Genomic DNA, 22,265 nt, shown 5'->3' with positions numbered 1-22,265 from the left:
TCGAAAGCAGATTTTTGTGACTAGTTGATTGATTTCCAAACTGAAATTGAGTTTGCGTATCTAACGTGAGAATTTTTAACAGCGGCACGATTCGTGCGCCTGAGGTAGACAACCGGAGTTACACCTTATGTCCTGGTTGAGCACCGTATCTCGCCACCTCATTATCGCGATGAATAACTGAATTTGATGACCTTCCCACTGATAATTGCCTCATTTTTCCCTCAGTTTGATTATCCGATATTCAATACATGATTATCACCTAATATTCAGGTTACTTCGACAAATAATGTTTAATTTTAGAATGGCCGTTGCGAGATACGGTGCTCAACCTGAATACGACCTGTAACTCCGGTTGCGTGCCGCAGGCGCACCGATCGTTCCGCTGTTAGAAACACTGACGGTAATATTTTTTCTTTTTTCCTGTTTCACGTAGATCATCCAATCCTGCAAATTCTTGAGACCCGAACAGGCGACAAATCGGCCTTGGACTTTGTGAAGAAGCAGAAATTGCGCTTTGCCGCGACGTAGTAAAGTTTTCCATCCATTGGAATAAACCACGAGATATTTGACCATTTAGTGGTTGACACAATCAATAAAGAACCAATCAAAATCCATCCCCTGAACCCACTGTTTCGCAAAGCTATATATATATATGTATATATATACACGTATAGGTATGTATGTATGTATGTATGTACATGTATATCTTATTATATATATAGCAACGATACCGTTGCGATCAGTCATTTATATACATATTTATATATGTACAAGAATAATGTCATAGGCTAAATTCGCGATTAACATGGTGACATGTTCAATTCAAATTTCATAACTTATTTCTCCATCGTCGTATATGCACGCGCAAAGCGTATATACGTATGATGTAAGATTATAAATTCAGATGACGTTAAGTTGTTCTAAATTACGTATTAAGCGAAAAGTGGGCAAAAAATATCGCGCTAACCAATTGTAAGTGTGAATCGTGTTAACTTAATAGGTATGATAATATGTATGTTGTTAGAAAAAGAAAGGTTGAGAGGTAAAGAAAATGAAAGGAAAATCATGAATAACATGGGGAGAAATCGGGATACATAAATATATGAAAAATTAAATTACGAACAAACAAATAGTAACGATTAAGATAATCTGGAGAACTATTTTTGTGTCGATGTCGAAGTAACAAGTAAAACTCGATGTATGAGATAAACAATTTGGTGAATGTCTAAAATCATGCGAGGGTTCGCTGTTGCTATTTATATTTTTTAAACAGAATGCCGTGACAAGGAACAATTGCTCTTCGCCTTTTCGTAGCCTTCTTTCCGACAAACTTTCATTTCCTTTTTTCTTGGTTCGATAGCAAAATTCTATGAGCTCAAGAGAGCTGATAAGAAAATTTTCTCAACAATTTCCAACGATGTTCGATCTCTTGGGATTCAACGTCTTCGCGTCGGTAATATTTTGCTTCACATTTATAGATAGTAATCGAATCCTCGCAAGCGTGAATAATATTTTTCTTACGTGTCATTGGATAACTGAAACTGATCTATCCACTCTATTTCTTAAGTAATACATGATAATCGAAGAGCCTGCAGTATTGGATTGCAAAAACCTTGAGAGTCGTCATTTCACGTATAATTTCTTTGCAGAAAATTTACTGTGCTTGACTTAACATGGTAATGAAAAATTGTTATTTGGAGTATTGTTCGGAATACGGTAAAAATGAATGTTTTTATGTGTACATACGTACGTAAAATTTTTATTCATACAATGAATGACCGTTTCGTATCGATTGAGCGATTTTTTTTCTCATTGAACGCGGACTCTTCGAGAATCGGGTGTAATCTGTTTCTTCGTATAAAATCTATCCGACGACGATAAGGAAGGGAAAAAAGAAAACAAAGAAAGAGAACTAATCACTGCATCAGCATAATTATTGATATAAATCTCACGTATAAGCGCACATGTCAATTTTCTAACAAACACGCACCGTCGCGTCTCACTTGCCTTATTTTAACGTATATCTATCTATACATAAAACTTTAAAACTCTATGGAAAGAAAATTTATAGAAAAAAAAAAAAGAAACACCTAATTCTTCAGCTGCCTGTCACTTGTCATATTGTATTGATATAGTAATACCGTAACACTGCGAAGCGTGACATTTTATTGATCGAATTAGATACCTCTCTGTACTTTATATCCATCATCGCGCGTGCAGTTCTTCTGCCGAAATAATGAATGAGTCTATACAAAACCTTTTTCAACTTAAATATAAACAGATGTACGATCTATATCTTGTATTATGAAACGAATAAACGATTATAAATGTAACATATTCCTCTACTGCGTCAAAAGGTACTACGTAATGTTAATTAAGCTCTTACATATTCGTAACATCATTTGCTACCTCTACAAAATAAAGTTGTAACAAATGGTAAAATATCTTATACGACAAATGATCGTGACGAATTTATTGTCCAAATTTCCGTGTGCGTCTATAGGTTGACAAAAAATATTCCCTCTAAAGATATCACGGAAGATCTATGATCGTGGTCATTCCCTAGATGCTGTTTACCGCACTTCCTGTCAACGCCGTGACAGTTAAATGTAGACCACGACGATGCACGAAAAACCCTGAATAACGGCACAAAGATACGCAAATCAACGGACAGCATCATCCCGCTGTTTGCTCCGGAGATTTTGGCAATGGTGGACATTCGGTCTTCGCCAAAGCTCCCAAGGGTCCATCCTCCGTGCGAATAATTGGCTCTCCGTCGAGTTTCTCCAAGTTTGGAAGACGCCTGGCTACTTCTGCTCTCCAAGCTTCCGTCTGAAAATGTAGAGTGCGTAAGGGATGTTGGAAATCCAGAAACTCATCGCAATCCGGAGAGCTAATCTTGTGCCTCGATTGGAACAGGAATTGCTATTGGTAACGTAATACGATAATATTTGGCGTAACATATGACATGCAAAATGATGATTTTTTAGATCCGTGATTGTCGAGTTCCATTACCTCTAAACCATCGCAGAGAGGATTTCCAACGAAAAGCAGGTCTCTAAGGCTCGGCAACTCCTGCAGCTTGGACAACTCGTTCCATTCGCGTACCAAGTTGTTCGACATGTACAAAACTCTGAGGTTCTTCATGCAAGTTATTCCCTTCATTTTTTCGATGCTGTTGTACGATATCCACAACTCCTCTAATGTTTCTATCAGCGGTTCGAGGCCGGAGAATGCCTTGATTAGATTCCGACCGATCGAGAGAATTTTCAAATTTTTCAATGACGAAATACCTGCAGAATCAGTCAGATTGAACACGGAGTGTCATTCGTGTGGAAACAGTTTGAAAACTTACTTAAACAGAAGAAAAAGTAAACTAGGTATTCATCAGGTGAAATTCAATTCACAGATAATAAAAAAAAAAAAAAAAAACAATATTCAGAAGAACGAACGCATTTGTACAACCGATATTTTTTACAATGATTTCGAAAATTGTACGAAATAAATTTATATTTGCCGAAAAAACGTAAAACGGTATAGATTTCCGCACACATTTCCAGAGCGAAAAATAACAACTACAATATCATGTTTTTCTGAAATTTCTTCTCTCTAAACGAACAATCAACGAGACTTACAATTAATTTATTAATTATAGGCACCCAAGATTTTGGACTAAAACAATAAATTTCGAAAATCCAGCATCGATCGAATCATTCTACGGTTCACTGGGGAATGGAAATGAATACAGGTTATGCTGTGCTATCGATAAACGTTGATTGACAATGATATTCAATTCACCAGCAATCTTCTCGATCATGTTAGTCGACAAGGTAAGTTTTTCACACTTTACGAGGACAGACAAAGCGTTATCCATTTTCTCGATCGGTGGCCACTGAAAACTGAGGTTGACTTCGACCGCGGAAGACGCTTCAAGTCCGGTTGCTTCCTCCCATCTTCTGATAGCATCTTTACACGTGGTAGGCTTTCCCACGCCAGACATCTGTTCGAAAATCGAAGGAATATAGGAACAAAACGTAAACGCGGAAGAGTTTACCTTGATGAAACTTATACTTGTCACCGTAGAAAAGGTCTTTAATTAGTATTTAGCCGTTCTTAGTTTACGCCAAATTTCGAATTTATCTATGCGAAGTCACAATTGGTTAAAAAAGAATTAAAAGAAAAACCACCGCAAACAGAATTATTCTTGTATAATAACATGTGTGGCAAATTCTTTAGTGCTTGCATTGTCGGATTGAGGTACTTTTCCACCGAGAAAAGCTTGATTTAAAAATTAATCGAAATCGACAATCGTCAGAATCAAATTATACGATACCGAGTCGACTCGTTGTTTGCTCACTTATGCGATTTAGTTATCTTCCATGTAGTCCTCAACTGAACGTCGCGTGAAGCCGGCAGTTTTTCAGTTACATCATCACGTTGTGCTTGATACGTTAGGTTATCAACACCGCAAATCAAATGTTGATTCAAGTCAAATAGGATTTATCTCACGTTCATTATCAATCTTATCTTTCATTTGAAGAGATGAAGCGGGCTTGGACTCAATTCCCGAAAGAGATTCACGTTGATCAATATTTTGAGGATTCCGTGAACACATGGGTTAAATACGTCTCAAATGTCAGATTTCTCGGTTCCCCAACATCAAGCACAATCGATTTTGGTTCCATTTCGCAATAGTGGGTTTCTTTGCGTGCTATAACTACCTTCAATCATCACCAACACTGGCAACATTATACCGCTGATATTCCGATTGTATAAACTGAATTTTAAAGATTAAAAATTTATAAAATACTTTCACCAATCGTTACATATTCTTCCCAGTCATTTTCCGGCCGGCTGGCTTCAGCAGCAAGCACTTGTTTGGGATAGTTCCGATAACTTCGCAGCCATGACTACCCTAAAGCTATCGTCGACTGGTACGACGCAAAGTCATAAAAACACGCTACAGCGTATCGTGAAATTGCTCGCACAAGAAGCGTAACTTGTCTCATCGATTAGTCTTGAAGCATTGCATTTTACGACTATTTTTGCTCTAGCCTTCGCAAAAATACTGAATTCAATGCCTCTTACTTCGTATCCACCCAGGTTTGTTTTCACGCAATTAAATATATATATATAAGCACGAATTAGTGGAATCCACTTACAATACACCTGCTTTAAATCAGTTGACGCGGTCAAATACGACGAAACTGGCTATGCGACTGATTATCAGATTGATGAACTGAACTGAAAACAATTTGGGTGTTTTCTTGTTGAGACTAAACATGTCGAACTGTTGCGTTATTATACAGACCTCGATCGATAAGCTTGAGTTCGTTCGTTCGAATAATATGGTTTTGTAGAGGAGGAATATGACTTGAAAATACAATTATTGGACCACGTAATACCTACACTCGAATTCATTTTCCCAATTAATACGCATTTACCAATGTCCGCCAACCCAAAATATAATGCGAATAATATTTATATCGCGAAGCCATTGGTTGAATAGATTACAGAAAAATTCAACTATTCCTTTCGATTCCAGCAATTCGTAAATACATATTGCATAAAGTTGTCTGAATCGATCGCTTAAACGACCTAATCTAACTAGGCTACGATAGCGCGAATGGATTCCTAGCAGGGCGCAAAGATGTCAGAACAACGACATTCCGGAAGTTAGTCGACAAACCGAAGTTACATCTAATTTATCGTATGGACCGATTGTAAACATGGAATCGTGTGCAGGGCTAATGGCAGTGCCATATGCTTAACGAATTGCTTACGATAATCCAGCTTGATTTAGGTCCGGTAGAGTAGGAAGTTTCCCGTACTGCATTTTTCCGCTCCTTTCCTCTCCGAGTTACACAAATTCCCACTTGGTTGTCTACAGCAGACGCCGTTTACAGTTGCATGTTTACCATCTCACCAAAAATTCGATGCAACTTCGTTTTTCTGTGTGCCGGTACGTCGTCGTATGCATGATTTTTGCAAGGAATCCTCTCGGTGTGATAAACGATAAACAAGAAAATATACGATGATGTATAATATACATAAAAATCTAACGATTGAATTCACCAATACATTATCATTTTTATTAACGTGACACAGATTTACAATTTTTTGTGATCCAGTTCCGACTGATGGGAACCATACGAATATTTTTAGAGTGAAACTACTTCTGAGAGGGTTACGAAAGAACATTGTGAAACACGATGTTTGGAAACGGAATGCTATGATCCGCAATGTCGTGAAACGCAACGTTACGGAATGGAATCTATATACAGGAATCCCTGTCCTTGGTCTCCTCTTTGTGCGGATCTTCGTCGCCCCCACTCCTGCATGCGTGAATAGAGGTAGTGGAATTCTGGTCTAGTCTGTTCGATACAGTTTAAAATGTCGGAAAGAAACGTGGAGTGGAGTCGGGATTATCGCAGTCACAAGTATCAGAGCTTTTATTGCTATCGCGTATGGTTGACACGTACATGTTTCTTCTTAACGACGATTGATGATACCTAAAGAATCAGTCAGTCAAAGAAAGAAATTACGTTATTTGATTGCGTTCATTTTACCCGAGAGGAGTTCAGAAGAAACGCAACGAATTGAGGCATTTTCGCGACGAATACGCGCACGAAAAAACGTCAAGCCCTCAAAAGTGAAATCAGCGCTGGTGTTTCGAACGGTCCCTAGGTACGACAGGTGGAACAAGATAGCGCGGTCGTTTCTCCGACACCTCGTTGCATAATGGTTAGCGGACGAACTGGTTGCAGCTCATTTCTAGCCTTCACTCGGGCGAAGAGAGACGGGCACTCTTCAGTAGGTCGTATGATAATTTCTTCTACAACGCCCATCATAGTCTACAGCTCACGGTCCATCGAATCAGTGCCCTAATTGTCTTGGATCGAGTGCGGTCCGAGTAGTTGTGGAATTTTTGCCAGTAACGGATGTTCGACATTGCCGCACGCATTGGAACTATATCGTAGGCGAATTATTAAACTAGTCGATGATGTCGGGAGCAACTGAAGATGAGCCGGAATCTCGTTGTTCAGACTTGTTTAGATCGGAACATCTCCAAGAATACTTGGGACGGGTCGTTGAAACGCTGGGGATTAGAAGTCCCAAGTTCTGCGTAACACTTGGTTCAAAAGTGGGTGACAACTACGCGGGCGTGATTTATCGTGTCGAAATTGAGGGCCAGAGTAACGGAGTACCTGTCAAAATTCAAACGATATTTAAAATTCCTCCCACGAATGAAATCGTTCGCGAAATAATGCAAATCGAACATTTGTTCTTGCGGGAACACGAGTTCTACTCCGAAATCGTGCCGATATTCAAGGAGTTCTTACAAGCTCATCGCAAGACATTAGGAAATATTCCAGAGTGCTATTTTTCTACCAGCATCGATCACAAGGAGGTAAGCTTTCAGTGATAAGCCCGAAATAGATTTTCGGACAATGGTTCTTAGATTATCTACGAAGTGAATTGTCTTTGATAAAAATTCTTTTAACTCAAAGAAGTTTTTCGTTATTCCTAATCTACAGAAGATGCTTTTTGCGAATAACAAACAGTTTTGCTTTGACAAAATGGTTTCGTTCAATGATGCCAAAAAATTGAGTCCGTGAAGTCACCATCGAATGATGCTGCGTTTCTATAAGATCAATAACAAATTTTTTAATGTGCAGACAATATTTTTTCCATGATAAAAATAACAAAGTACGTATTTAGGTGAATTAAAATTGTTTCACATCAGGATAAACTAAATCATTTCGTTGAATTGAAGATTCACAGTTTATGAACGCATTTGTCAGTGAGTATACGGTCTTTTGTTAGAGAAAAAGAAACGAACAAATAGGGTACACGGTTGGTTTTCTGCATGATTAAGTATCGTGACGATATTATAAATTTAAAAGTGCCCGCGAAATTTTGCTTAGCAGAGCCATCTCGATTCAGGCGTCAGGCGGGAGAAACGGCTTGGCATTTGAAAGAGTCTACGGGAAGACGCCCGATCAACCGGTTTATAACTCCCCGTAGTGATTGTTTAACCATTGTAAACGATAATTTAAATTAAATTAACACATCGACCTCGCCAGTAAACATCCGTACGAATCTTAACGCGTCAGTCAATAATAAAAAACAAAGCTAAGTTACGAGATCCAAGGAATCAACAATTTTTACAAACTTCTTCGCATTACGGAATCGCCGCGAAGAAAAGTCGAGAAGATAGTGGATTCCAAATTTTATAAAAAGAATCGCAAAATCACACGGACAATTACACGATGGAGCTGCTGCCGAGTATTAAATCAAGGGATGAGTGATTTTTAATATATTTACGACTGACCAACTTTTTACATCTTCACTATAGACAATTTTATATCCCAGTGTGAATTCCGGTGTATTTTATCTCAATTTATTTGCGAATGTTTGGAATGAATGTGTAATTTTAATCGTTAAAACAATGGACAGGATTTAAAGAGTTTTTATATGTTATTTATATTTTCTTTATTTTTTATTCATGTTTTACTTATATTTCATTTATATTTTATTTATATTTAATTTTTTCCATTTATAGTCAATGTAATATTTATTATCGTACTCATATTTTTTCTTTTATATTGACAATAGACTCAAATTCTTCACTGTCGCCTTATTGCTAATGTTACAATATATTTAACAAAAATAACTCTGAAAATGTTAAATTATTTCCACTATACGCATATAGTAACTTCAAACAATGATATTATTGTAACCCATACTGCAATACCATATGTAATTATTTTCAGCAGTAAAATATTGTGGTCGTTTCCCGTCGAATAATGTTGAAATCGACTATGTATGTCTGAAAGCGTGTGAGTATCAATTAATGGCATACAAATCAAGTATTCACGCGACGTGGGAACGCTGCCAATTTCACTGAAACTTTACAAACGGCAAAATCAGCACAGTGTAGGTTTGCTATTTGCCAAATACGTCACGATAGGATTGCAAGTCAAATTTGAATTAGGATCAAGTTCAAAAGAGACCTGGGGTGGGGAAAAAAATTTGTACATAAGGATTTTGACTCGGGAATGGCGAAGAAAAATTTTCTTAGTCGACTTTTGATGTATCCAACTTTTATGAGTGAGAGAGACGTCAATTGGCATACGTAATTCGGAACATGCGGTGGTGGGTTCAACGAACGAATAACTGCTGCTGTTATCAGTGCAGCATCTTTTTATTGACGTTTCGTTGATGAAATGTTTGCATGACGGATATCATCCGACTGATAACTTGTTGGCAGATTGTCATTTCTTTATCGGATGCTAAACTCTTAATTAACCCCGTATTTACACTGTATTCCAAATTTAAATTAAAACCGTAAAGTTCTCGAGATCGTCGCGTTTTCTTGACGGCCAAGTGCATTATATCTGGCAAATTATATTCTGATTTGAACTTTATACGACAAATCTACCATAATTAAACTAATGACCGTTTCTGAACTTTCGTCTGAAATTTCTTACATAAAAAGTTATCATATCGCCATTCAACTTGACAACTTTTCTTAAAATACACATGCAATCAAGTACAACGAGTCATTCAAAATTCATTTCGAATATAAATATTCGATTCGATTTCTGAATAATTCGAGTCTTTGAATAATCCAACTTTTTCGATCATTTTCATCTTTTTGAATGGTCAGAATTTTTCGATTGAGTCGAATTTCTCGAGTATTCCGAAGTTTTCGTAAAACTGAAATGTCGTGAATAATTTGATTTTCAGTTCAACTATACAGAGCTCCTAAACGGATGATGAAATCGTCATCAACCGACTCGTGCCATTGTCTTGTTTACCGTGAAATAGCGCCTAGTGACTTCTATGGGCTGTAAATTGTAAAGAATGGATCACTTTAATTTCCGAATCGAGTTTCATTATTCAATGCAATCTGATTCGACCCTTAATCGTACCACCCTATTTTTTTCCTGAGAAATACAATATATACCCTTTATCAGATTTGCTGCGGCCGGTTTGATTAGTCACGGTAGAAATCGTAGAAATCGGCACATATAAATTTTCCGTGTGTAGGAAATTTTTTACATATAATATTAAAGCGTTCAGCATATGTACGCCATGTTTGTGTGTAGTATGTATGTAAGATCGAAGTCCGCTAAATTGTAAACGTGTGTTCTTTTCACCCCAGGCGATTTGTATGGAAGATTTGCAGTCGAAGGGATTCGTGATGCGCGATCGAATAAAGCAGCTGGATTTCGCGCATGCATCTCTCGTTCTGCGTGCTCTGGGACGATTTCACGCAGTGAGTTTTGGGCTTCGCGATCAGAAGCAGGAAGTCTTCGCAAGCAAAATATCCCACCATAAGGAACCGCTTTTCAGACCGGATGTGGTGCAGCATCCGAGTTTTATTGAGCGTTGCGAGATTCTGGAGAACCTAGTTAAAATGGTAAGAAATCAGCAAACGCGACTATTCTTTATGGTTTTGTTCTGATATAGGACCTGTCCTTAGGCCAAATATCATTTCAGGTCACACGAAAAATACAGTCCGACTGACTGTTTAGATTTTCAACAAATTAAGAAATATTGATTCCAAATAATTAACCAATAGGAAAAATCAAGCCATCCACAATCTAAGACCAGGTCCTATCATTCCAGAAAATTTTTTCCCTTCACTCTAGTTAATGCCAACCACCAAAATCAAAAAGTCATTCCGTCACTAGCTGTCATTAAATTCAACATTGTCGCAAATCCGAAACATTGTCAAATCATCTGTATCTGGTATTGAATGTGGCCGAAGTATATCAGAAAATTTCAACCAGAGGACATTGCACTTTTTTGGCTTAAGATTGCAATAATTCTTATGGAAGTGATAAATTAATTTGAATAAACTTTACGAGTTTCTAATTTTTTTTACTCAAATTTATGTTTTCCAAAACAAGAAAAAAAAGTTTTCATCATTTTTAAAATGATTTTACATAGGAGTTTTTGTATTTAGAAAATTTGAACCGTTAGCGTGCACTATTGCGGCTCACTGAAACATTTAACAAAAATATCCTTCGATAAATTATGACTATGGCTCCAGTATCCGCCGTAATTACACAGCCCGAATCGGAGTATTGGTAGTTTTTCAAAACAATCAGATATCTAAAAACAGCGTATTTCGACCGAGGCAACCGAATTGCTGAAACAACCTTGGGATGATTGATCTAATTTGTTTGTAGTGATTGCATGATGAATATTTTTCCAAAAAAACGATTCGCTTATGTTTAATAACTCGTTGTTGCAATAAATCCGTACCCCACAGGCTCTCGCCGATGAGGATCCGCGGTACACGAAAAGATTTACGGAGTTTCGAAAAGCTGTCACCTACGACGACTTCGCCTGTCCGTTCACAGGATGTAACGCCGAACCGTATGCGGTTTTGAATCACGGGGACTTATGGACGAACAATTTGCTTTTCAAGTACGACGAGGTAAGCCATGGCGCAATTTTTAATTAATCAACGATTCGTTTTATAACTTGATACATCGTAAACAATCCGGGAGACGAACACAAGATAAAGTTTAATGCCGTAAATATGGCATCTAGAGGATATTAAAATGACCTGCACATAAATATTTAAAATGTTAAATTATACCTACTGGTATTAGGTTCAATCGCTTTTTTATGAAATTCACATTGACACATGATTGTGGCCATGTTTCAGGACCACGGGGAACCACAGGACTTATACTTTTTGGATTTTCAATCAGTGCGTTACGTGTCACCGGCGATAGACATTTCGTACGTGCTATTCTGCAGCTGCAACCAAGAGTTGAGGAACAGACACTTCGACGAGTTGATAAAAATCTACCACGAATCGCTGTCAGCTTATCTTTATGAGCTTGGCTCTGAACCACAGAAACTGTTTCCTTATGAAGAATTATTGAGGCAAATGAGAAAATTTAGTACCAGTACTGGTATAACAGCTATGATGGTTCTTCCGGCTTTCACTAGCCAAGGAGATGACGTCAAGGCTTTCGAGGCATTAAATAGCGATATTGCGGATTCAGAAGATCGAATTCAGAGAGACTATTTCTGGCGGAACACTTTGAGAGACACTTACAAAGATTTGATTGACAGAAACTATATTTAATGTACCATAAGTTTACAAGATTTTTTATGAAAATGACAAAGATTTAGAAGTGGATGAAGAGCTCTTCACCACTCAACAGTACAGCCTCTTGGGATTGTTCTGAACAGGGCGAGAACGAAAATCTATAAATGAAACGATTAGTACATTTGAAATTCAGCTATGAATTTTGGGTTTTTCGCATTTATTGTTTAGTTTAATCACAGCGTTTTGAGAAGCGATGTCTCGTAGTGTAGCCTGACATTCTTTTTCTATATCCACTGAAATCGAGCGTGTAAGATCCTAAGGTCATTCCTATTATCAAAAATTTTTTTAGGTTGAACACTTTTCGGTTCGAAATCAATTTAAACGACCGTTTTGAGACTAATTTGACCCAAGATATGCGAATCAGGCATGTTTGCGCAAAATAGGACCAACAGCTGCGAGAATGCAAAAAAGTACGGAGATATTAATTTCATTATTGACCCAAACACAGGTTGTATGAAATAGAAACAACACATCTTTACACATATCGTATCTTGTAAAGGTAGATTACACCTGTGTGCAGGTCCGAACTTAAACTACAGTAACACACTACAATGATTACTATCTTCGATAATGTTATTCATATTATGCTGAATGTAACAAAGATTGCATTTCGTCATCATATATAAGACAAATATGTCATGCGAAATTCGATCATTTTTCTGCATAGCTTTTTGTCTGTCATTTTACATACTATTGAACAACTTGTTAAATTACTGAACACTGACCCTTATACACTTGTACAGAATTGAAAAGATATTGAATAAACTGAGACTGCACTAAAAGTAGAACTTCGTAGCAATGACTTTCACATTTCTCTTCCCCTCCTCTTACAGATTGTCGAGCAAATTTTATGATTTCTGGCGAAACCATCACATTCGATGGGTCGCGCTAGTGAAATAACGTCGGAACAGGGACTCAGTGGTTCGGTATCTGCGTCTTTCAGCAAAAATTTTTCAACTCAGATTCGATTTGTTTCACCCTTTCCTGACTAATTGAACGCTTAGGAACTCAAAAAACGCAGCCAAAAGAGCACAGGACCATCAGTAGAAAAATTACGATGGAATAAGCACCAGCTAAAAAATGTGAAAATCACAGGTTCGCGTTTTTTGGCTGTAACTTTCGATGCGTTGATCGCAGCGTATTGGGACTGCACCCAATCGATTTCTCTCGCAAAATTACGTCGGAATAGTGCCACAATTAATTTATTCCGGCACTTTTCGAAATCGCGAAAATTTTCGCCAAAAATACAAAGGGGTTGACCTTCCTTTTTTTTCGACCAAAAAATTTTTCGTCTCGGAATTGATTCTTATGACTCTGTTCCGACCAATTGGACCCCAAGGAACTCAGAAAACGCAGCAAAAAGAGCGTGGGATCAACAGAAGACACATGACGAAGGAAAAAGCACCTGCTGAAAAATGTCAAAAATTCGGTTTTCGGTTTTTGGCTGTAACTTTCGATGCGTTGATCGCAGCGTATTGGGACTGCGCCCAATCGATTTCTCTCGCAAAATTACGTCGGAATAGTGCCACAATTAATTTATTCCGGCACTTTTCGAAATCGCGAAAATTTTCGCCAAAAATACAAAGGGGTTAACCTTTCTTTTTTTTCGACCAAAAAATTTTTCGTCTCGGAATTGATTCTTATGACTCTGTTCCGACCAATTGGACCCCAAGGAACTCAGAAAACGCAGCAAAAAGAGCGTGGGATCAACAGAAGACACATGACGAAGGAAAAAGCACCTGCTGAAAAATGTCGAAAATTCGTTTTTCGTTTTTTGGCTGCAACTTTCGATGCGTTGATCGCAGCGTATTGGGACTGCACCCAATCGATTTCTCTCGCAAAATTACGTCGGAATGGTGCCACAATTAATTTATTCCGGCACTTTTCGAAATCGCGAAAATTTTCGCCAAAAATACAAAGGGGTTAACCTTCCTTTTTTTTTGACCAAAAAATTTTTCGTCTCGGAATTGATTCTTATGACTCTGTTTCGACCAATTGGACCCCAAGGAACTCAGAAAACGCAGCGAAAAGAGCGTGGGATCAACAGAAGACACATGACGAAGGAAAAAGCACCTGCTGAAAAATGTCGAAAATTCGGTTTTCGTTTTTTGGCTGTAACTTTCGATGCGTTGATCGCAGCGTATTGGGACTGCACCCAATCGATTTCTCTCGCAAAATTACGTCGGAATGGTGCCACAATTAATTTATTCCGGCACTTTTCGAAATCGCGAAAATTTTCGCCAAAAATACAAAGGGGTTAACCTTCCTTTTTTTTTGACCAAAAAATTTTTCGTCTCGGAATTGATTCATATGACTCTGTTTCGACCAATTGGACCCCGAGGAACTCAGAAAACGCAGCAAAAAGAGCGTGGGATCAACAGAAGACAAACGACGAAGGAAAAAGCACCTGCTGAAAAATGTCGAAAATTCGGTTTTCGTTTTTTGGCTGTAACTTTCGATGCGTTGATCGCAGCGTATTGGGACTGCACCCAATCGATTTCTCTCGCAAAATTACGTCGGAATGGTGCCACAATTAATTTATTCCGGCACTTTTCGAAATCGCGAAAATTATCGCCAAAAATACGAAGGGGTTAACCTTCCTTTTTTTTTCACCAAAAAATTTTTCGTCTCAAAATTGATTCGTATGACTCTTTTCCGACCAATTGGACCCCAAGGAACTCAGAAAACGCAGCGAAAAGAGCGTAGGATCAAGAGAAGACACATGACGAAGGAAAAAGCACCTGCTGAAAAATGTCGAAAATTCAGGTTTTCGTTTTTTGGCTGTAACTTTCGATGCGTTGATCGCAGCGTATTGGGACTGCGCCCAATCGATTTCTCTCGCAAAATTACGTCGGAATAGTGCCACAATTAATTTATTCCGGCACTTTTCGAAATCGCGAAAATTTTCGCCAAAAATACAAAGGGGTTAACCTTCCTTTTTTTTCGACCAAAAAATTTTTCGTCTCGGAATTGATTCTTATGACTCTGTTCCGACCAATTGGACCCCAAGGAACTCAGAAAACGCAGCAAAAAGAGCGTGGGATCAACAGAAGACACATGACGAAGGAAAAAGCACCTGCTGAAAAATGTCGAAAATTCGGTTTTCGTTTTTTGGCTGTAACTTTCGATGCGTTGATCGCAGCGTATTGGGACTGCACCCAATCGATTTCTCTCGCAAAATTACGTCAGAATGGTGCCACAATTAATTTATTCCGGCACTTTTCGAAATCGCGAAAATTTTCGCCAAAAATACAAAGGGGTTAACCTTCCTTTTTTTTTGACCAAAAAATTTTTCGTCTCGGAATTGATTCATATGACTCTGTTTCGACCAATTGGACCCCGAGGAACTCAGAAAACGCAGCAAAAAGAGCGTGGGATCAACAGAAGACAAACGACGAAGGAAAAAGCACCTGCTGAAAAATGTCGAAAATTCGGTTTTCGTTTTTTGGCTGTAACTTTCGATGCGTTGATCGCAGCGTATTGGGACTGCACCCAATCGATTTCTCTCGCAAAATTACGTCGGAATGGTGCCACAATTAATTCATTCCGGCACTTTTCGAAATCGCGAAAATTTTCGCCAAAAATACAAAGGGGTTAACCTTCCTTTTTTTTTGACCAAAAAATTTTTCGTCTCGGAATTGATTCATATGACTCTGTTTCGACCAATTGGACCCCGAGGAACTCAGAAAACGCAGCAAAAAGAGCGTGGGATCAACAGAAGACAAACGACGAAGGAAAAAGCACCTGCTGAAAAATGTCGAAAATTCGGTTTTCGTTTTTTGGCTGTAACTTTCGATGCGTTGATCGCAGCGTATTGTGACTGCACCCAATCGATTTCTCTCGCAAAATTACGTCGGAATGGTGCCACAATTAATTTATTCCGGCACTTTTCGAAATCGCGAAAATTATCGCCAAAAATACAAAGGGGTTAACCTTCCTTTTTTTTTCACCAAAAAATTTTTCGTCTCAGAATTGATTCGTATGACTCTTTTCCGACCAATTGGACCCCAAGGAACTCAGAAAACGCAGCGAAAAGAGCGTGGGATCAACAGAAGACACACGACGAAGGAAAAAGCACCTGCTGAAAAATGTCGAAAATTCGGTTTTCGTTTTTTGGCTGTAACTTTCGATGCGTTGATCGCAGCGTATTGGGACTGCACCCAATCGATTTCTCTCGCAAAATTACGTCGGAATAGTGCCACAATTAATTTATTCCGGCACTTTTTGAAATCGCGAAAATTTTCGCCCAAAATACAAAGGGGTTAACCTTCCTTTTTTTTTCACCAAAAAATTTTTTGTCTTAGAATTGATTCGTATGACTCTTTTCCGACCAATTGGACCCCAAGGATCTTTGAAAACGTGGCAAAAAGAGCGTGGGATCAACAGAAAACACATGACGAAGGAAAAAGCACCTGCTGAAAAATGTCGAAAATTCGGTTTTCGTTTTTTGGCTGTAACTTTCGATGCGTTGATCGCAGCGTATTGGGACTGCACCCAATCGATTTCTCTCGCAAAATTACGTCGGAATGGTGCCACAATTAATTTATTCCGGCACTTTTCGAAATCGCGAAAATTTTCGCCAAAAATACAAAGGGGTTAACCTTCGTTTTTTTTTGACCAAAAAATTTTTCGTCTCGGAATTGATTCTCATGACTCTGTTTCGACCAATTGGACCCCAAGGAACTCAGAAAACGCAGCAAAAAGAGCGTGGGATTAACAGGAGACGAACGACGAAGGAAAAAGCACCTGCTGAAAAATGTCGAGAATTCGGTTCTCGTTTTTTGGCTGTAACTTTCGATGCGTTGATCGCAGCGTATTGGGACTGCGCCCAATCGATTTCTCTCGCAAAATTACGTCGGAATAGTGCCACAATTAATTTATTCCGGCACTTTTCGAAATCGCGAAAATTTTCGCCAAAAATACAAAGGGGTTAACCTTCCTTTTATTTCGACCAAAAAATTTTTCGTCTCGGAATTGATTCTTATGACTCTGTTCCGACCAATTGGACCCCAAGGAACTCAGAAAACGCAGCAAAAAGAGCGTGGGATCAACAGAAGACACATGACGAAGGAAAAAGCACCTGCTGAAAAATGTCAAAAATTCGGTTTTCGTTTTTTGGCTGTAACTTTCGATGCGTTGATCGCAGCGTATTGGGACTGCGCCCAATCGATTTCTCTCGCAAAATTACGTCGGAATAGTGCCACAATTAATTTATTCCGGCACTTTTCGAAATCGCGAAAATTTTCGCCAAAAATACAAAGGGGTTAACCTTCCTTTTTTTTCGACCAAAAAATTTTTCGTCTCGGAATTGATTCTTATGACTCTGTTCCGACCAATTGGACCCCAAGGAACTCAGAAAACGCAGCAAAAAGAGCGTGGGATCAACAGAAGACACATGACGAAGGAAAAAGCACCTGCTGAAAAATGTCGAAAATTCGGTTTTCGTTTTTTGGCTGTAACTTTCGATGCGTTGATCGCAGCGTATTGGGACTGCACCCAATCGATTTCTCTCGCAAAATTACGTCGGAATGGTGCCACAATTAATTTATTCCGGCACTTTTCGAAATCGCGAAAATTTTCGCCAAAAATACAAAGGGGTTAACCTTTCTTTTTTTTTGACCAAAAAATTTTTCGTCTCGGAATTGATTCTTATGACTCTGTTCCGACCAATTGGACTCCAAGGAACTCAGAAAACGCAGCGAAAAGAGCGTGGGATCAACAGAAGACACATGACGAAGGAAAAAGCACCTGCTGAAAAATGTCGAAAATTCGGTTTTCGTTTTTTGGCTGTAACTTTCGATGCGTTGATCGCAGCGTATTGGGACTGCACCCAATCGATTTCTCTCGCAAAATTACGTCGGAATGGTGCCACAATTAATTTATTCCGGCACTTTTCGAAATCGCGAAAATTTTCGCCAAAAATACAAAGGGGTTAACCTTCCTTTTTTTTTGACCAAAAAATTTTTCGTCTCGGAATTGATTCATATGACTCTGTTTCGACCAATTGGACCCCGAGGAACTCAGAAAACGCAGCAAAAAGAGCGTGGGATCAACAGAAGACAAACGACGAAGGAAAAAGCACCTGCTGAAAAATGTCGAAAATTCGGTTTTCGTTTTTTGGCTGTAACTTTCGATGCGTTGATCGCAGCGTATTGGGACTGCACCCAATCGATTTCTCTCGCAAAATTACGTCGGAATGGTGCCACAATTAATTTATTCCGGCACTTTTCGAAATCGCGAAAATTTTCGCCAAAAATACAAAGGGGTTAACCTTCCTTTCTTTTGACCAAAAAATTTTTCGTCTCGGAATTGATTCATATGACTCTGTTTCGACCAATTGGACCCCGAGGAACTCAGAAAACGCAGCAAAAAGAGCGTGGGATCAACAGAAGACAAACGACGAAGGAAAAAGCACCTGCTGAAAAATGTCGAAAATTCAGGTTTTCGTTTTTTGGCTGTAACTTTCGATGCGTTGATCGCAGCGTATTGGGACTGCGCCCAATCGATTTCTCTCGCAAAATTACGTCGGAATAGTGCCACAATTAATTTATTCCGGCACTTTTCGAAATCGCGAAAATTTTCGCCAAAAATACAAAGGGGTTAACCTTCCTTTTTTTTCGACCAAAAAATTTTTCGTCTCGGAATTGATTCTTATGACTCTGTTCCGACCAATTGGACCCCAAGGAACTCAGAAAACGCAGCAAAAAGAGCGTGGGATCAACAGAAGACACATGACGAAGGAAAAAGCACCTGCTGAAAAATGTCGAAAATTCGGTTTTCGTTTTTTGGCTGTAACTTTCGATGCGTTGATCGCAGCGTATTGGGACTGCACCCAATCGATTTCTCTCGCAAAATTACGTCGGAATGGTGCCACAATTAATTTATTCCGGCACTTTTCGAAATCGCGAAAATTTTCGCCAAAAATACAAAGGGGTTAACCTTTCTTTTTTTTTGACCAAAAAATTTTTCGTCTCGGAATTGATTCTTATGACTCTGTTCCGACCAATTGGACTCCAAGGAACTCAGAAAACGCAGCGAAAAGAGCGTGGGATCAACAGAAGACACATGACGAAGGAAAAAGCACCTGCTGAAAAATGTCGAAAATTCGGTTTTCGTTTTTTGGCTGTAACTTTCGATGCGTTGATCGCAGCGTATTGGGACTGCACCCAATCGATTTCTCTCGCAAAATTACGTCGGAATGGTGCCACAATTAATTTATTCCGGCACTTTTCGAAATCGCGAAAATTTTCGCCAAAAATACAAAGGGGTTAACCTTCCTTTTTTTTTGACCAAAAAATTTTTCGTCTCGGAATTGATTCATATGACTCTGTTTCGACCAATTGGACCCCGAGGAACTCAGAAAACGCAGCAAAAAGAGCGTGGGATCAACAGAAGACAAACGACGAAGGAAAAAGCACCTGCTGAAAAATGTCGAAAATTCGGTTTTCGTTTTTTGGCTGTAACTTTCGATGCGTTGATCGCAGCGTATTGGGACTGCACCCAATCGATTTCTCTCGCAAAATTACGTCGGAATGGTGCCACAATTAATTTATTCCGGCACTTTTCGAAATCGCGAAAATTTTCGCCAAAAATACAAAGGGGTTAACCTTCCTTTCTTTTGACCAAAAAATTTTTCGTCTCGGAATTGATTCATATGACTCTGTTTCGACCAATTGGACCCCGAGGAACTCAGAAAACGCAGCAAAAAGAGCGTGGGATCAACAGAAGACAAACGACGAAGGAAAAAGCACCTGCTGAAAAATGTCGAAAATTCAGGTTTTCGTTTTTTGGCTGTAACTTTCGATGCGTTGATCGCAGCGTATTGGGACTGCGCCCAATCGATTTCTCTCGCAAAATTACGTCGGAATAGTGCCACAATTAATTTATTCCGGCACTTTTCGAAATCGCGAAAATTTTCGCCAAAAATACAAAGGGGTTAACCTTCCTTTTTTTTCGACCAAAAAATTTTTCGTCTCGGAATTGATTCTTATGACTCTGTTCCGACCAATTGGACCCCAAGGAACTCAGAAAACGCAGCAAAAAGAGCGTGGGATCAACAGGAGACAAACGACGAAGGAAAAAGCACCTGCTGAAAAATGTCGAAAATTCGGTTTTCGTTTTTTGGCTGTATTTTTTGATGCGTTGATCGCAGCGTATTGGGACTGCGCCCAATCGATTTCTCTCGCAAAATTACGTCGGAATAGTGCCACAATTAATTTATTCCGGCACTTTTCGAAATCGCGAAAATTATCGCCAAAAATACAAAGGGGTTAACCTTCCTTTTTTTTTCACCAAAAAATTTTTCGTCTCAGAATTGATTCGTATGACTCTTTTCCGACCAATTGGACCCCAAGGAACTCAGAAAACGCAGCGAAAAGAGCGTGGGATCAACAGAAGACACATGACGAAGGAAAAAGCACCTGCTGAAGAATGTCGAAAATTCGGTTTTCGTTTTATGGCTGTAACTTTCGATGCGTTGATCGCAGCGTATTGGGACTGCGCCCAATCGATTTCTCTCGCAAAATTACGTCGGAATAGTGCCACAATTAATTTATTCCGGCACTTTTCGAAATCGCGAAAATTTTCGCCAAAAATACAAAGGGGTTAACCTTCCTTTTTTTTCGACCAAAAAATTTTTCGCCTCGGAATCGATTCTTATGACTCTGTTCCGACCAATTGGACCCCAAGGAACTCAGAAAACGCAGCAAAAAGAGCGTGGGATCAACAGAAGACACACGACGAAGGAAAAAGCACCTGCTGAAAAATGTCGAAAATTCGGTTTTCGTTTTTTGGCTGTAACTTTCGATGCGTTGATCGCAGCGTATTGGGACTGCACCCAATCGATTTCTCTCGCAAAATTACGTCGGAATAGTGCCACAATTAATTTATTCCGGCACTTTTCGAAATCGCGAAAATTTTCGCCAAAAATACAAAGGGGTTAACCTTCGTTTTTTTTTGACCAAAAAATTTTTCGTCTCGGAATTGATTCGTATGACTCTTTTCCGACCAATTGGACCCCAAGGAACTCAGAAAACGCAGCGAAAAGAGCGTGGGATCAACAGAAGACACATGACGAAGGAAAAAGCACCTGCTGAAAAATGTCGGAAATTCGGTTTTCGTTTTATGGCTGTAACTTTCGATGCGTTGATCGCAGCGTATTGGGACTGCGCCCAATCGATTTCTCTCGCAAAATTACGTCGGAATAGTGCCACAATTAATTTATTCCGGCACTTTTCGAAATCGCGAAAATTTTCGCCAAAAATACAAAGGGGTTAACCTTCCTTTTTTTTCGACCAAAAAATTTTTCGTCTCGGAATCGATTCTTATGACTCTGTTCCGACCAATTGGACCCCAAGGAACTCAGAAAACGCAGCAAAAAGAGCGTGGGATCAACAGAAGACACACGACGAAGGAAAAAGCACCTGCTGAAAAATGTCAAAAATTTGGTTTTCGTTTTTTGGCTGTAACTTTCGATGCGTTGATCGCAGCGTATTGGGACTGCACCCAATCGATTTCTCTCGCAAAATTACGTCGGAATAGTGCCACAATTAATTTATTCCGGCACTTTTTGAAATCGCGAAAATTTTCGCCCAAAATACAAAGGGGTTAACCTTCCTTTTTTTTTCACCAAAAAATTTTTTGTCTTAGAATTGATTCGTATGACTCTTTTCCGACCAATTGGACCCCAAGGATCTTAGAAAACGCGGCAAAAAGAGCGTGGGATCAACAGAAAACACATGACGAAGGAAAAAGCACCTGCTGAAAAATGTCGAAAATTCGGTTTTCGTTTTTTGGCTGTAACTTCCGATGCGTTGATCGCAGCGTATTGGGACTGCACTAAATCGATTCCTCTCGCAAAATTACGTCGGAATGGTGCCACAATTAATTCATTCCGGCACTTTTCAAAATCGCGAAAATTTTCGCCAAAAATACAAAGGGGTTAACCTTCCTTTTATTTCGACCAAAAAATTTTTCGTCTCGGAATTGATTCTTATGACTCTGTTCCGACCAATTGGACCCCATGGAACTCAGAAAACGCAGCAAAAAGAGCGTGGGATCAACAGAAGACACATGACGAAGGAAAAAGCACCTGCTGAAAAATGTCGAAAATTCGGTTTTCGTT

The 22,265-nt window shown here is 39.1% G+C and overlaps 3 protein-coding genes across 10 annotated transcripts in view; 2 read left to right on the top strand and 1 right to left on the bottom strand.

Annotated features, from left to right (window-relative positions):
* The window catches only part of unc-13-4A (BAI1 associated protein 3), a 111,498-nt gene extending 109,165 nt beyond the window's left edge, over positions 1-2,333 (top strand). For all 5 annotated transcript variants that reach the window (XM_046626302.2, XM_046626301.2, XM_046626299.2 and 2 more), the window contains one exon: positions 434-2,333. In XM_046626302.2, the coding sequence (XP_046482258.1) occupies positions 434-528 (95 nt within the window). In that variant the 3' untranslated portion in view covers positions 529-2,333. The remainder of the gene's footprint in view (positions 1-433) is intronic.
* On the bottom strand, positions 2,150-6,294 carry LOC124219127 (dynein axonemal light chain 1). 4 transcript variants are annotated; one of them, XM_046626305.2, is made up of 4 exons: positions 5,784-6,294; positions 3,799-4,000; positions 3,016-3,293; positions 2,150-2,832 (listed from the first exon to the last, which is right to left on the bottom strand). In XM_046626305.2, the coding sequence occupies exons 2-4, from the start codon at positions 3,998-4,000 to the stop codon at positions 2,677-2,679; spliced, it is 636 nt and encodes a 211-aa protein (XP_046482261.1). In that variant the 5' UTR covers positions 5,784-6,294; the 3' UTR covers positions 2,150-2,676. The 4 variants fall into 4 exon arrangements, with proteins under 4 accessions (XP_046482261.1, XP_068992309.1, XP_068992308.1 ...); XM_069136208.1 differs by lacking the exon at positions 5,784-6,294 and adding an exon at positions 4,334-4,936; XM_069136207.1 differs by lacking the exon at positions 5,784-6,294 and adding an exon at positions 4,358-4,936.
* Positions 6,295-6,408: 114 nt separating this feature from the next.
* LOC124219126 (uncharacterized) lies at positions 6,409-12,911 on the top strand. Its single transcript, XM_046626303.1, has 4 exons — positions 6,409-7,411; positions 10,172-10,429; positions 11,288-11,455; positions 11,690-12,911. The coding sequence occupies exons 1-4, from the start codon at positions 7,001-7,003 to the stop codon at positions 12,116-12,118; spliced, it is 1,266 nt and encodes a 421-aa protein (XP_046482259.1). The 5' UTR covers positions 6,409-7,000; the 3' UTR covers positions 12,119-12,911.
* Positions 12,912-22,265: the final 9,354 nt, after the last annotated feature.

Source organism: Neodiprion pinetum, chromosome 5 (genome assembly GCF_021155775.2).
Source record: "Neodiprion pinetum isolate iyNeoPine1 chromosome 5, iyNeoPine1.2, whole genome shotgun sequence".
Taxonomy (NCBI): domain Eukaryota; kingdom Metazoa; phylum Arthropoda; class Insecta; order Hymenoptera; family Diprionidae; genus Neodiprion; species Neodiprion pinetum.
This window is presented reverse-complemented; position numbering and strand designations above follow the sequence as displayed.

Coding starts and splice junctions, on each gene's coding strand:
- LOC124219127 (XM_046626305.2), bottom strand. CDS start 4,000: ATGTCTGGCGTGGGAAAGCCTACCACGTGTAAAGATGCTATCAGAAGA. Junction 3,294..3,798: donor CATGATCGAGAAGATTGCTG/GTGAATTGAATA, acceptor CTGATTCTGCAG/GTATTTCGTCATTGAAAAAT. Junction 2,833..3,015: donor CTCTCTGCGATGGTTTAGAG/GTAATGGAACTC, acceptor CTACATTTTCAG/ACGGAAGCTTGGAGAGCAGA.
- LOC124219126 (XM_046626303.1), top strand. CDS start 7,001: ATGATGTCGGGAGCAACTGAAGATGAGCCGGAATCTCGTTGTTCAGAC. Junction 7,412..10,171: donor CCAGCATCGATCACAAGGAG/GTAAGCTTTCAG, acceptor TTTTCACCCCAG/GCGATTTGTATGGAAGATTT. Junction 10,430..11,287: donor TGGAGAACCTAGTTAAAATG/GTAAGAAATCAG, acceptor CGTACCCCACAG/GCTCTCGCCGATGAGGATCC.